Source organism: Sparus aurata, chromosome 6 (assembly GCF_900880675.1).
Source record: "Sparus aurata chromosome 6, fSpaAur1.1, whole genome shotgun sequence".
NCBI lineage: Eukaryota > Metazoa > Chordata > Actinopteri > Spariformes > Sparidae > Sparus > Sparus aurata.
In genome coordinates this window covers 14,713,651-14,729,573 of record NC_044192.1, presented here as the reverse complement: position 1 = coordinate 14,729,573, position 15,923 = coordinate 14,713,651, and the positions used below count along the sequence as shown (strand labels likewise).

The 15,923-nt window shown below is 41.1% G+C and overlaps 1 protein-coding gene across 4 annotated transcripts in view; it reads left to right on the top strand.

Moving 5' to 3' along the window:
- The first annotated feature begins 7,705 nt into the window (after positions 1–7,705).
- The window catches only part of nxph4 (neurexophilin 4), a 129,350-nt gene continuing 121,132 nt past the window's right edge, over positions 7,706–15,923 (top strand). For 2 of the 4 annotated variants that reach the window (XM_030418606.1, XM_030418605.1), the window contains exon 1: positions 9,080–9,210. Coding sequence is in view for 2 of the 4 variants with exons in the window: in XM_030418602.1 (XP_030274462.1) it covers positions 9,171–9,210 (40 nt within the window). In the remaining 2 variants the exon portion in view is untranslated. Of the gene's footprint in view, positions 8,021–9,056; positions 9,211–15,923 lie in introns of those variants that run through there. The other 2 variants (XM_030418602.1, XM_030418604.1) reach the window with 2 other exon arrangements.

The window sequence follows — 15,923 nt, the reverse complement described above, 5'->3', positions numbered from 1 at the left end:
GTGAAGGCACCATCGACAAAACTGTGCAGCAGACCTATCCAGCTGGTCACCTATGGGCCCGTTGAATCATTTTGTTGTTATGCTCATTAACCCGTTCATTAGTTATGCCCGTTGCTAAGCACAAAAATAATCTTGTTTCATCAAAACGTTTTAACCCAGGCTGTTAAAGCGGAGGGGGAGTGAGAAAGTCCAGCCCGTCGACACTTTCTCTCAACTTGAACCCAGAGACAGAAGCTGAACAGGCGAGCTGCACGGTGCTCAGGTCACGTCTCTGATTTTATTGTCTGTCTGTTGTTACTTTGTTGTTGTTTCGTATCTCAGATGCAGTCTATACATTAAGGGCATCACAACTGTGTTAGACTACAGTATGCACTGTGTGTTAGAGAACGCGTTTGTGATCACAATAAAAAAGGGATCAGGAATTTACGCCACCTCTTCCTGTAAATGTGCCGTGATGATCTGTGAAAATGCTCTCACTCCTCTTGCGCCACTATTCAGTCAATGAGCCAGAAAAATATGAAGGCGTCTCAGCTGGATTCAGTTGTTAAACCTTTTTAACATTTATGTTCTGCTCTTTCCCTTTTAAGCAGTTATTTCTCCCGACAATCCTCAACATAATGCTGTAAATGCAAATTGAGAATTTATGACCTGAAACTTTGAATTCATTGCACAGACAGTTCATGTTGTGCGTTTTTACTCACCGAGACACATTTCTGTTTATGATTTACTGTCTCTTATTCCCCGTTTATCAGATTTATACAAATACAATGAAATAAAGTACTTTAGTCAGCTCATTTGACGTGTGGACGCTTAATAAATCATATATTTATAGTTCATTAGGCTTTCACTTAATAGTTATTTCACTTTAACAAACAATGACATGCTTAATAAGCCATTTATTAAGCAATTGTTTATTGTAAAGTAGCATTTGATGCTTATAATACTTTAATAATGGTAAATAAATACTGTGTAGTTCATCTGTGTGCACCACCTCTGAAAACTGGGAGGTCACATAAAGAATGTTATTCTTTCCCATAAAAAACGTACACTTAAATACATCCGATGTTTGAAGGAAGTTGCAGCCTGCACACTGCTGGTCAGTTTCTTGCCAGTCTACATTTGTCAGAACAAGAACAGACTGACTGGGTCAAGTTCTTTTTTTGTGTGTCTATTTTGAGACTGTAGTCGGGCCCACAAATGCTGATGATTCAGATACTGAACTAGCCGTACGAAGGCCATTTTCATAGCTTCATTACGCAACACAGTATTTCCTAAGCTGTGCGAACACAACTGCACAAGGGTTTTGAAACGATCAGTTTGCATTTTAACATGATCTAATTGGATGAGCTAACCCAGTATGCTTGCTGAAAACTGTCCTCTGTACAGCCAGAGATATTCCATTAAAAATCAACCCTATTATTATTATTTAATTGAAAAGAAATGTGCTTTTCTTTCTACATGAGTTCAAAATTTGGAGTGGTAATATATAAACTTTACTTGGATGACCATTATAATGCTGCAACTGATGTTTATAAACCTCAATAAAATGCTTAATAAAAGGTTTATAAAGCATTTCATTGTTTGTAATTGTAACTTACAACATGCCATGTATGAATGATGGTTATTATAAAGTGTCTAAACGTGGAAACACGTCACAAATGCAAATGCGATACTCTGTTTCCGTACATTTCCCCTGGTTAGATAGAAAGAAACTTATCAGTACACGTGTGCCTCTTTCCATCACAATGTCAGTGTGAACATTTCTCAAGTGTGTTTTGTTTGTTTTTGTAACGTGTGTACGTGATAAAGAAGTGTCAGAGTAATGAAATCTGTAAAAAAGAAAGAAAAAGAAAGGTTGTTTTCACTTAGTCGTTGGTGTCGTTCAAAGCGAAGGGGAAGAATTCTTTTCATTCCCTCACATGTCGGAGGGGAACAAATGAGAGATTCAAATGACACGGAGGCATTTTCCGGGACTTCAAAAGGATGCGGAGCTATTTTCTGAAGCTAGTCTGAGTGCAGTGTAATTAGCCATGTAGGAAAGTGTGCGGGGATGCGTTGCTATGTAAAGAGGCAGCTCAGAGATCAGGAATGCAGGGAATGGCATCAGTATGTCCGAGGAGACTTTCTATTAGTGACGACAGGCCTGAATAACATGACACCGAGACAGACAGACAGATGGCTTCCTTTGGTTTCCTCTTTTTTTTCTTTTCTTTTTTTTTTTACCTTTCCATCTTCTGATTGTTGCTAATGAACACATCCCTCCTTTAATTCTTTGACTTTTCCCTATTTGCTTATCTAGATTAGATTGACTTTTTCATTCATTACCTCTTTGCTTCTGTTTCTGTCTCTCTCTGGTTTCAACAACCGCATCCGGATGCAGATGATGAGCCGCCTGGTCACGCCTCCTTCCTCCTCTGTTGTCTGTCAAGAGGAGAGGAGCAGCGTGGCCCCGAGCAGGTAGCGCCGCCAGGCTTCAGCAGTCCTCTGATTGGACAAACAGAGGCCCCCTTCAGACACGGGTCACTTCCCCCCAGGGAAACAGCCACTGCTTCATGCCGCTCTGGACCGAGGGGACCGAGTGGAAAGATATCACAGCTGCCATGTTGTCATCCCCGACCCCTTGACCCTGCCACTCCAGACAGGCAGGGTGGAGGAGGGTTGCCAAAATGTTTGTGGATTTCTGTGGGTGGATGGTTTTATGTGTGTGTGTCTGTATGCGAGAGGGAGAGGGCACGGAGGGAGCACGATATGATGCTGTGGCAATGAATCTGCTCAGCTCAAGAGAATTTCTATTTTATTGCCCATCAAGAGCAAAACTTAGAGCAGGTAAACTTTGAGTTTTTTGTACTTTCTCAGGTTGAAATATGACAAGAGACTGTAAAAATGTAATTGGAACATAAACAGGGCTCATCTCTACTGTACCAAAAGGATATATTACAATCATCCTTGTTTCGGCGCTTTTGAGCTCTTTTTTTTATTTTTTATCCATGTTGAGCTTGGCAGTCGTTCTAAACCATGGAAACCGTTTGAAAGTTTACACATGCACGAATCCATGGCAACGGCCACTGTCAAGCTCAGTTTTCACAGTTAAAGCTCCAGTTGATTATGTAATTATTAACAAGAAAAGCAAAGAAGATGTCAGGTTTTAGCCATTGACCCAGCAGATTAAGCAAAGACATACAGAGGGTTTTAAGGGTGAAAACTAAAGATATGAACAATTAATTGAATTTGAATTTTACAATTATGTATGTATCAATACATTTATATATTTATTGATAAATTTAATTTTGCCCTTTGAACCCTTCAGAGATTGGGTGTTTCCAACATTTTCACCTATTTCTCAGGGAATAGAGCACAGATCTTGTAAAAATATAAATAATCAGGTGTATTACGATGGCTATGAGTGAGTAAAATGTATGCATATCCAAGTAAAAATCTAGATCTAGCAGATTTAAATATGTTTGATTTGATGATGGATCAGGTTTAATTAAATTAAAGGGGGCAGTTGGGCCTGTGGCGGAGGTATGCACTCTACTGAGTGCCAAAGTCCATAATCCTTTTGTTTAGCCAGGAAGGACCAATTGAGACACAAGATCTCTTCGTTCAGGGAGTCCTCATCAACAGGACAGCTTGAGCTGTTCACATAAAAAAACAATCACACACACAGTCCGTCAAGTATGTAACAGAAAGTAGTGAAACAACAAAAGAGTTAAAATATTACCCTAAATTTACATGAGAAGCTGAATCACATGTGTTCACCCTACACATATTGAAGCAAATACACTACATACTGTATTGCAATGTGTTGCGTTGTAGCACAGTTAACATGTAATGGTGATTTTACCCAACAGAGGTCCCTGTTGTACTGGGCATCGAGCAGAGCACACTGAAATGATATACTGAACCAAGTTCACACGCCACAAGAACACAAGTGTGTGTTTATTGTGTGTAACAGTCGCAAAGCTGATGTGCAGTCTGTTCAGGCCAAAGGATCACAGGCTGGCGAGAGGAAGTAAATTTGTTATTTCTTAATTTGAATGATTATGTGGCTGTGAAGGATCACTCATTCGGGTCTTATGTTCTCGCAGCTTTCGAGTTTATTCTCCATCAGTGCAGTCAAACACAGATATTTCAATAGGCTGCCATCAGTATGTGAAGTTTGTATTAGATTCAGTGATTAAGTTATAGCTCAAACTTCAGACAACCCTCCTCTCATTCTTATGTGAATTTGAGGTGTTAAGTGGGTGGTTGTGGCTCAGGAGTATAGCCAGCGTCTTGTTATCAGATGGTTGCTGCTTCTATTCCCCCGGTCTGCATGTCAAAGTGTCCTTGGGCGAGATACTGAACCCCCAAACTGCTCCTGATGTGCTGATCGACACCTTGCATGGCAGCCACCGCCATCAGCGTAGGAATGTGTGTATGAATCACTGTGGACAAAGTCACTTTGGACAAAAGCGTCTTCTAAATGCCCTAAATGTGAGGCTGCACACAGCTTGATACTTTTGTAACTTTTTGAACAGATTTTTGCTAAGTATTACACAGCGCTGGAAAGTTACACAGCTTAGCGAGGTGTCAAACTGCACTAATGGATGTGCAAAAAAAAGTGACGCATCCCTTTTTTACGAGTGCAGACTCTGCATCATCTCATTGACCCACCGCATTCAGAATCACATTTAGCATGCAGTCGAAGAGAAAAATCCATCTTCCCTCCGCCGGCCGCCGAGAAATGTAGCAATGTGTGAGGAAAAATAATAACATCAAACTATATTAGAGATCCTCTTTGCTTAGCAGAGGAGGTATTGATTTTGGGAGAAATGTTTCTGAAAGTCTCTTCCACGGGCCGGTGCCGAGGCTGCTTCGTCTCGCAGTCGTCGAAGCAACAAAACAACATTTTAGACCTTTTACAAAGCTTAGAAAGCGGATTTATTTATAGCAAGTTTTTCTACTCACTTGCTCTCTGTCTGTCTCTGTTTTTTGTGACATGTGTGTGTGTGTGTGCAGTAGTGTGAATGTGTATCTAATCCCATATTTCCCTGACAGAACCTCTGAAGTGTTAAATTAAAGCCCTGACATGATTCTTTTAATAACACTCCTTTTATTACCTTCCATTTTTCATTGAGGCGCCAAAATTCAATTATCTGATCAGATTTGTATGAGTTTTAATCTCCATTGCTCATACATTCGAGATGACTTTGCAATCTTGTGTGCTGCAAAATGGTGCCCTTTTTTCGACAACAGGGAAGACATGTCCTGTCCGTTACTATAGAACAGCACATCGGCCCATACACCTGTGAGTGCAGAGAGTCCAGGACAGCAACCCAATCAAAGTGTGTTTCTGGAAAAAAAAATAAAAATGAAAAGCTCAAGCTGTGCGTTTTTTTATGATGCAAACTTGCGTTTGCTTACATTCAATTTTCTATTTCTCACTTGTTGTAATGTCGTGCTGGTGCTCTGGTTTCCTATTTTGGTTGACACAAACAAGGCTGGAAATGTCCCAGGGATTCCTAAAAAACTCGGTTGAGTCATCACAAACACAGCTGGAGATGGCGCACCCTCTGGTCAAAAGAACAAAAATCAGTTTTGGTCTCCACAAACACGGCTGGTGAAGGTCAGATCGTAAACATCTGGCGTTGGTCTCCGCAAACAGCTGGAAATGTCTCAATGTCTCCCGGTTTTGTCAGCACAAACGCTGTTTTAGGTGGATGGACTTCCCATATAAAATATCCGGTTTTGGTTGCCACAGACATGGTAGAAAATGTTCCGAGGTCTCATTCAAAACGCCTGGTTTGTCGCCACAAACACAGTTGGATATCACCCAATTTCCTGTCAAAAACAAGTATTGGTTTTGGTCATGCAGTGGAAGACAAAATCCATTTTCCAAACACAACTGTAAATATCCTGAGATCTCCTTCATATCACACACACCTGTCACCATAAACATGGCAGGAAAGGTCCCCAAGCTCTCCTTAAAAATATCCAGCTTTGACATGTTTACCAATGCTACAATGCAGACTTTTAACTGCGGATGCCTTGTTGTTTGTAACTCCACCACTGTCCCCTCCACCTCCGAGTGTGAGAGTCAGTTCAAATACATGTCATGTGAATGTGATATGGCACGTTTTGTACAAAATGTCAATGTGGTACCTGGCCATGTCAAACTCGGACGTACATGTCTCGGTGACTGGGCTGCGGACAGCGGGGACCAGAAGTGCTGGTGTATATACTATAAGTGATTTCACGCTTGTGCAAGAATCAAGTAAAGATGGTGATGACACACACACGTATAAAGAGAAAGACAAGTTTACAGAGTGAGTCCCAAGGCCCAGAGAGAGAGAGTGGGGGGAGGGGGGTAAGGAGGGAGAAAAGGCTGGAGAGAAGACTGCAGGGTTGGAACCAATTAGGCCAGGAGAGGCTCCCTCCACCTGCACTGCGAGGCCCCCGGGGGAGAGCCCCAGTGACAAGATGAGGGATCATCATCATTACCATTATTTATTTGCTAAGCAGAGGCCGACTCTGGGGCCAATCCTAATAGGATTCACGAATTACAATGAGCATCTTGTTTTGGGGCGCGGATGATGCTTGAGGAGGAGGAGCGGGGGGGAGGAGGGTTAATGTGCGGATAAAAGCGAGCATAAATTTGGAAACATCAGCAGATACGACTGGCGTATGCTGAAATAAATGCCTTTTAATCAATTATGCAGACCTATTATGGGCCCCCAAACTATCATCAATAATATATGTGATGTCCCTGGTAGTTCGGTGTGTTGTGTGAGGAAGTCAGGTCAAACTGGGCCCCTGAAATCAATTCTGCTAATCCAGTAGCATAGACCAAGTTCATGACATCATTGATATCCATGGCGTTTTAGTCATCGACCTACAATTAATGTCAAGTTTTGTTCAGTGCAAAAGGATTGGCAAATTGTCAATGGCAAATTGTCAGATTGTAACTTACATCTGTTGCCAGACATTTTTTGAAATCTCTGTATTTTGGGGGGAGTCCCTATCTTCTCAGAGCTTTGAGGCAATACAAACAAACTTGACTTCAGTAGCTTTTTTCACTCTCTAACCTTTTTTGATTCTACTTAAAACTGGCAAAACACTGTACCCATCCAGGATGAAATCCAATTTAATTTCCCTTTATAACTCTTCAGCTCTAATGCAATATGTGTGTGCATTCATTCAAAGAGAATCTGTCCATCAATTTGCAGAGAACATCTGTGCTCCAGGGAGCGTTTGGTAATCGCTAGACATATTGAAATGGTTATAGTTTGAATGACACTTAAGATTTAGCACTGTACTCACAAAGTGTTTTAACAGTAACTTCACAGGCTGAATGTTTCCAGAAGTGCCAGTCAGTTGTGATATAATAGAGTGGTGTAGCAATGATGTATTTTTGTAAGCTAACCCAGCAGTTAGCATTGCCCTGGTAAATAACTCAAGCCTTTGTTAACCACACAACTTATTTCCAGCATTTAACAGAACACCAATTACAAAAACTCATAGACTTTGAGACGAATGTCCAAAAATATTTACTTTCTTTATTGTCCAAACAAACACCTGCAATAAAAATTGTGAAATAGTGGAATAGACCATTTAAAAAATAATAAACGTAATGAATGAACTACTATTTTTGGATGCAAAAATATCACATCTATGAAAAACAATACAACTTCAAATTGCCCGCCTTCAAGTGGGTGACGTCAGCACAACAGGAAGTAGCTTATCTCCTAACTGAAAGCAGAAGATAGCTAACAACACAATTAGCATTCTTTTTTTCCACCACTTCAGCCAATTTGTGCAGCAGTTGTGGGGTGGCCAGATAATGCAGCACCAGAGAGAGAAAAATGACTCTGATTAGTCCCTGCTAAGCTAACAACAGCTAACGCTAATGGTCACTGCCAAGGCAACAACAGCTAACGCTAACGGCTAACGGTAGGAAAGCTAGCAGGCCCACGAGCTGTTACGGCCTCTGTCGTTGCCTGGATGATGTCGGGACTGACAGGCCGGGTTACAATTCAAGGTAAAAAATGTCATTTCTGACTTCATCTTACATGAATAAAAACGTTTTGTGTGCCCTGTAGCTAAAGTTAGCTAGCTACAACTGCATTCATCGACTTTAAGTGCTTTTACTGCTGTGATACAACTTGTTTATCCCAGTGAAGGGAGAAGTTGTCTGGTAAAGTTAGCTATTTTAGTTATAGAAGAAGGTACAATACAACAGCTAAAATTGTACCTACTTATCAGTAAAAGCTCTAATCTAAATCTATCTCAATAAGAATACAGTAACATTCTTTGAAATTAGTTTGTTAGGCCTAGACAAGGTCAAAAGGATAAACATAAGTTAATTTACCTTACAGGTGCACATAAAGGAAAAATGAGTAAATCAATGGATTGAAATAATTATGTTTCTGTGGTGTCATAAAGAGTACATTAGCCTATATCTAGTAGTGCAAAACTGGACAAAAGTGTACTGAACCGGCTATTTATACATATACAAACAATATCTATAAAGATATATTCACATATAAGAATTTAAACATGTCACACACCCACATACAAGAGTTGTAATGGTATGATATTTTTACTGTACAATAACCATCCCAGAACTTAACAGCAGCTATTACAATAGCTTATTTTGTCATTTTGTCCAACTGATCGAGTGACTGAGTTTGTCAGTCTGTCAGTATTGTTATTACTCACTGATAAATATGTACAGTTTTTAAATGGAGCAACTGTTCTGTAAACTACTTTATATATAATATATAAAGTAGTTAACAGAACAGTTGCTACTACTGAAGCTCAAAATGCCCAAAGACAATTATTTTCTTTGGGCATTTTGAGCTTCAGTAGTACATATTTCCTTCCCAAAGTTTTGGATAAACATGTCATCTAAAATGTAAACAGTGACTATACACAAGTTCCATATGTTCTGTACATACTGGAATGTAGTTAAGATCACAATATCACACTCTACAATACACTTTGAAGTGCCTTAAAGTCAACTGTCTTAGCAATACTGTATGTCAGTTAATGCCACTGTGTTTTTTTCTTTGTAGTGTAATTTCCCTGAACATGGAAGAGCCAATGTCTCACAGATGAAAGGTCTGGTTACAGCAGCTGAGCTTTGAGAGGAACAAGTGCACTAATGACAGAAAGGATATCAACCTTAGATGGTTCAACGCTTACACACTGTCCTCTCCTATTTTAATGGTGAGTAACGCTTAATTTTTTTCTACCACAGGCAATATTGTGAGTCTCTTGCCTAGTCTGTACACCGTTACATCTGTGGCCGTTCATAGTGTTGAATCATGGGTGTAGCTTCAGATAGGAGTGTTTGATATACCTTTACTGCAGTGAAAATGAAAAGAAAAAAAGGAAATGTCAGAGGTCACTGTTGGATGCAATCGATCTGAATGTAAATGAGTGCAAACAAAACACAAGAGGTTAATAAAAAAAAAAAAATCGAGTTATACCTCCATTGAAATGAAGTTATGTGGACAATGAGCATCAGATCATATGTGTGTATGTGTGTGTGTCTCAGTGAATTGATGTGTGGACGATTGATGTGTGTGTCCTTGTTTTTTCACAGGAGGGTTGGTTAGCATTGGGGGAAGCAGTTTCTTTCTGTGTGTGTGTGTGTGTGTGTGTGTGTGTGTGTGTGTGTGTGTGGATACCACGGCTGCCTGTGATTCAGGTGTTGTGGAAGAGTGACTATAGTTAGTCCATAACTCATGATGCTCTCCATTCAGAAGACACCTTAGGGGCTGCATTACACCCAGTGAGACTCAATCACAGCCTACGCTAAATCGATAATCCTGGAGATAGTTTGTGGGAGGGAAAGAGCTAAAAGATGGAGAGAAAGTGGCTGGGGGAGAGAGAGAGAGAGAGCAAGGGTGGAGGAGGGAGAAGAAGAGGAGACAGACACTCCAGAGGAGGAAGGGGGAGAGAGCCGGGTGAGGGGAAGAACAGGGGCCGGGATGGGGAGATGAAAGATGAGGGCTGGCTTTCCCACAAACTCCCAAAGGCCCTTTAGCTGACTGTGGTTTTATGTGAGGATGAGAGGACATTGTTGAGGTGAAAGGAGAGAAACGGAGAGGGGAGGAAGAGAGGAATGGATAAATGACTGAGAAATAATGGGGGGAAGACATGGAGAGTGAGTACAGATGCCATGAAACAAGCAACAACAAATGCCTCCTTTTGAGATTTTGCTTTATACATTGTTGACTCAGCTTACTAAGAAATGCAGAGTCATTTTCTGGCTGGTCCTGTGGTTTTAGTTTTTGTCCGATTTAAAAGAGAGTATTACAGAATTTTAAGATCACTTTTTTCTACAGTATCTCCTGTTATCTCTGACATACAAAAAGACCCATAAAAAAAATAGCCAGCAATAAGTCAGTCCATCTCGTTCCATGTGAAACCTTCAGTCCCAAGCCCAGTATTCCTGTTGAAAATGGTTCTTTTTTTGTCAACTCAGCCAGAATTCGTAACTTTTCCCAGTTAATATCCTGGATTTTCATGAAAAAAGTAAGACATCATTCATAGGCCGGCCTCCTCTGCGCAATGATAGGAGATATCCGAGAGGGGGGTGTCCAACCCCGAGGTGAAGTTCGATATGTCCAGCAGTAAGCTAGCAGTGTTTCGCAATGTTGTCGCTCAGAGCCAGACACACAAATTGCTCGGTTGTTGGTTATATAAATCAACATAAATATTCTGTCCCCGCTACAGGACAACAGAAGAGACAGTGGTTGCGTTTCATTTTTAACGACATTGTGCCAGCTACACTTCCTGTTAGTTTGTATGTGTGTGCTAACCACTTCACGTCAGACTGCTTCAGTAACTGGCTTTGCCTCAACACTGCCTCGACTCGGCACCCGAGCCACAGGTAAGTGTCACCATGTTTCGATAGTATTTACAGTTGCCCACGAGTATGGTGAAGACAGCTTGAAATTGCCTTACTAATTAGCTCCGCTTCGGTACACTATGCAATGGCGTTTGAAGCAAGTTTAATGTTTATAATATTATGAGGGAGCTTGGTTGTCACAGTAAAAAGTCTGGAAACGTGCAGACTGGAGAAAGAGACGATGCGAACAGTGTCCAAGAGTTTGGAGACTGTGTTGGAGACAAACACAGCTTTTGCTAGCTGTTAGCCATCAACTAACCATTCTGAAGTGTCTGTATTTCTTCAGGAGCCTCTCCCTCTGGGTCCGATTCTGGGTGAAACTGGTACGGCAGCATCTCGACGAGCCATAGCGTTACATCCACCATAAACATTAGTGCATGCTACTGCTAGTGTAAGCGGCATCGTCTCCCTGAGAGGGGCATGTAGCAGGCAAGGCAGGTGTTGACGGACGGAGCTCATTAGCAGTTAAAGGTGCAGGCACAGAAACAGCCTGCTCTCAGTAGAGCGACTTTTAGACAGCTGAAATTCAGGACCATGGATGGGTTTGGGGCAATGCATTTCAAATAAAGTGTTGTTGGACCTCTTACAGCTGTGTGAAATTGATGAAAAACTGTATAATGTGGGACCTTTAATAATACAGAAACAAACAAAAAAAATATACAGCTGGATGGTCATTATATGATGTTATTTCGTCCCTATCAGTCTTGGAGTGAGACAATGAACCTCAAAACTGCTAGGGTTGAGTGTGTTTGCGTGGGAATAAATATAAGTCGGTTGTACCTGCAAGTTTTTCAGACTATGCTTATAGTTGCAAACTTTTCTCCCTTAATGTTGATGGGATTCAGGTCTTCAAAGACTGACACACAGGTCAGTCTTTGTTTTGTTATTGTAGTGAAAGTAGTGTGAGCAGTCTACTGCTTTAGGTAAATTTTCTTGTGAAACTACAGTAGTGCAGAAGAGAGTTTGACAGGTAGGGAAAGAAGGAATAAAGCTGAGGTGAGATTTGATCGTTGGCTGGTTGGAGCTGGCAGGGCACTTTCTGTAACCATAAGACAATCTGTGGGGCACAACAGGGAAACTTCAACAGGTTGGCTCAGAGTTGGACAGCAGAAAACCTCCATCTGTCTCTTTCTTTTTTTCTTTTTTGTTTGCCCCTCTCTCCATCATCCCGTGCTCTGTCTCCTTACCCTCGCTCCCTCATTTACTTTCACTCGCACCCTTCGACTCTCATCCTTGCACCTCCCAGTCTCTTCAGCTCCCCATCCTTTCTCCTCTCCTCACCCCCCTCTCTTCTTTTCTCTCTCTCTCTCTCTCTGAGGTGTTGTGGCGTATGGTCCCCCTCTCTTTCTCCATCCCTCTCTCGAAGACTTGCTGTTGTTTTTGAGTGATGTGTGGCTGATGGCGAACGCTGGGCGATGACAGATGGATGTGACAAGCAGATGGTTTTGCTTGTCATCTTTAATCACACAAATTCAGTCGGCCATGAAGCCGGAGCTCTGTCTTGTCAAAGCAACACAAAGTGGAGACAAATTTATCCAGCACGCCATAGATTTTGATACTGAAAATGTGCAGGCACTTGTAAAGAAAAGGGCCTAAACCTAAACAGGGCATTTAGGTTCAGCCCCTCGCACTTGAAGTCGGTTCTGATATTGTTTTGATGAGTGCTGGCTGCTGTACGGTTGCATAGCAAGACATTGAACTTTTAATTTGACAGCTATGACGATGGAAAGTTGGGCGAGGCAGGATAAACAATTGCCCTTGTCATTGGGATTCTGAGACTGCTTGACATTATATGCTGACTGCATTTTTAAATATGACTATGATATTTATAAGTTTGCTGGGGACACACACAAACTGGTGCAACTACACATGTAATGACATTTTGTCTATTGGCATTTGCTCCTTTATTCCCCCCCATAACCGCCGTGACAGGGTTGGCTGATGTGAATTATGTAACAAAGTATAACACACTTTTGCGGAGAAACTTTTATAAATGGAAATAAGCAGATGGGAATGTTTGTTTCTCGTTAAGTTTGATGGTTACATGCCTGAGAAGTCAAGTTTAACACACCATCAAATATTGCTGTCAGTCTTCCTCTACAATCCCATTTGAATTACATTCCTTATTTTCTTGATGTTCAAATGAATTTAAAGTTTTGATGCTAAAATGTATCAATTATTAATATTCAATCAATATTTACCTGTGTACACTGTATACACTGGCTAAGGCATTGCCGGTGCCACTATCAGTATGTAGTTGTTATACATTTTCCACTGTCCACAAGAGGGCATTCACACAATACCAGAAGACATTGAACTGATAGCTTTCTAGCTAAGTAATAATTAAACTTGGCACTGATGAGGGGGAAGGAGGGATTGCTTTCTGATATTGTAGCGTGAATAAATGGATGTTAGCTAGTTGTGATTCAGTTACCTTTGTTGTTTATCAGATATATATCAGAAGCATCTTGTTTTCATCAAGGCAGAGGCTGAAAAGCCTGTTTGTTGCAGTGGATCGGCCCGACACTGAATGTTGCTTATGAATTGTTGTCTTTTCAGCATTGTGTGCTTTGTAAAATAGCTGTTACCTGTGAAGTCAACACTCAACCTAGCGTTAATTAAGCTACCAAGCTAACACTCGGGACTAGTAAAATGCCACGTCTGGCTAGTAAATTTTACAACTCACTTCTCTAGATCTGCTAGCCAGATGTATGAGCGAGCTTGCTGCTTTTTCATCTCAGTTGAAAGTTGATTGGATACTAGGGAGAAAATTGGTCGGACATTTATGAGTTAAAGCGCAAGTGAACTTTGCAGTTGTCCTGGAAACAGGAGTTAATATTCTTTTATATGCAAGAATGTGTGTTACTATGCGTCTGTGACACACTGCTGTTCTGGCTTTTCTATATTGATACCAAATGATAAGTGATTCTGAACTTTACTTTGCACTCAATGACATATAAATGCACAAGGTTAATTTAAGTGATAACCACTTAGTTGCCAGTTTATTTAGCTGTATTTTAGTCAAATCCAGTCAGTCATAATGTTAGTATATCTTCTTAATCTGTTGGGTACATTTCTTGTTGAATGTCACCTGCCTCTTTGTCTGATGTGGGTAGGATTTATTGCAGAACTTGTTTGCCTACATCCATAGACCCAAGAGAAGATAAAGACAAACTCTAAGAAAAATATGCAACTGAAATGATACTTTTTGGAAATTGCACCTTCACCCATAAAGACACTTCGGGACACCAAACACACACACGCAGATGGTTGCCTGAGAGATTGAAAACCGAGGCTTTGCCCAGTTTCAAATGAGAGACGTAATTAACACCTAAATGATCAACTCAGCAGAATAAGCTGGCAAATGTCTGATAAGGTGTAATGTTGCACACACAAATGGGACACAACACACACACACACAGAAACATGTCCCACTCTAGTGCAGTCTATCTTTACTCAGACAAGACGATACTGCAAGTGATTTCTCCGCTGGTGTAGAGATAAGACGACATCATTCTATCATTTCCCTCCGTCCCGCCATCAGCCCAGTACTTCGCCTCAGTGTCACGACTACCATGGCTTTCAATCTCAAGGTTAGCCTGGCAAGGTCAAATTGACTTTAGATTAATTAACTGTCAATTAAGGGAGTAATTGTTTCATAATGTGGTCTGCCCCCGAGACAAGGTGTGTGTGAGCGGGGCCAGCACTGTCAGAGCTGGTTTAAGCCGATAAGGTGGTGAGTGAAGCCTCTCAGCGAGAGAGAGGGAAAGGATACAGGTTTATATGTGTGTATGTGTGTGTGTGTGAGAGGAAAGAGAGTGGTGAGAGGTGCGTGTGTGCGTGTGAAAGAAAAAGACAGCGATAGAGACCTATAATGAGTAAAATGAGTGATACATCCTCCATTATCCCATAACAGCGGTGCTGCTGGGTGCCTCACTCTCCTCTTCTGCCATCAGGGTGCATCAGGTGGCCCCGAGGTGGCTGCACATACAAGCACACAAACATTAACATTCTCGCTCACTCACACACACACGCACACTTGTGATCTCACAGGTATACAAAATCTTACACAATAGGGTTGTATTCTTCACTCAAATCAACATTCATCGGCGCATGCAGGAGGTGGACGAATTGATGCATCCACTACCACTGTCAACTAAAGGGAAGGAGAGAAGAGCTCAGAGAGGGAGAAGAGTGATGAAAATAGAATGAAAATGAGAAATAGTGGAGGAAAAACAAAACAGAAAAGAAGGAAGACATGAATAAAATAGAGAGGGGGAGATGCCGTGTGGTGAACGTTGATGAAATGGTGATTGCCTCTTGCTTGCTAATGGTTGGCCTGGAGGGGTGTCAGCGAATGACATGTGCAGCTAAGCTCTTCCCTCTGCAATCGTTTCATCTCCTCCTAATGTTACCAGTGAGGTTCACCTTCGCAGACAACTGCTGATGTTCCACTGAGGGAAGAGAAGATGAATCAATAAGAGTTCAATAATGTGTTAATTATCTGAAAAGGCTTATGTGGCAAGCAACAAATATTTTTATTCGCCTGAGGGTGATGTCATCACCAGCCAAGGCTAACCTCAGTGGTTAACAGAACATCTACAGCGGAGGTGTTTTCAGTATCCAATGTTAGTATTGCCTTTTCATTTTGAATTTTCTTTAAAACCAAAGCTGCTTTTTCTGGGATCAACTTTTTACTGAGCATTATTAAATATAACAGGAAAGAGCATAGCAACAGAGTATCATCAGCAAATATATAACAAGCATTAATAGTTTAGTTTAGTAGCACCATGTATTCTAGCAATTGAAATCTTCCTGTATGTGAAGAAAGAATCTTAGTCCGATGGTTTACACACAGATTCGGAACTCATCGTGATCATTATTTGGAATTCATCATCTGAAAATACAAAAAAATCTTGTGCACCTAATCTGATGTGTTTATTTGAATTTAAAATTATTTTAATTCTACTCTTGAATAAAAACAGATTGTAGCCCTCCAGGTGTGATCACTCGTTCACCTTTA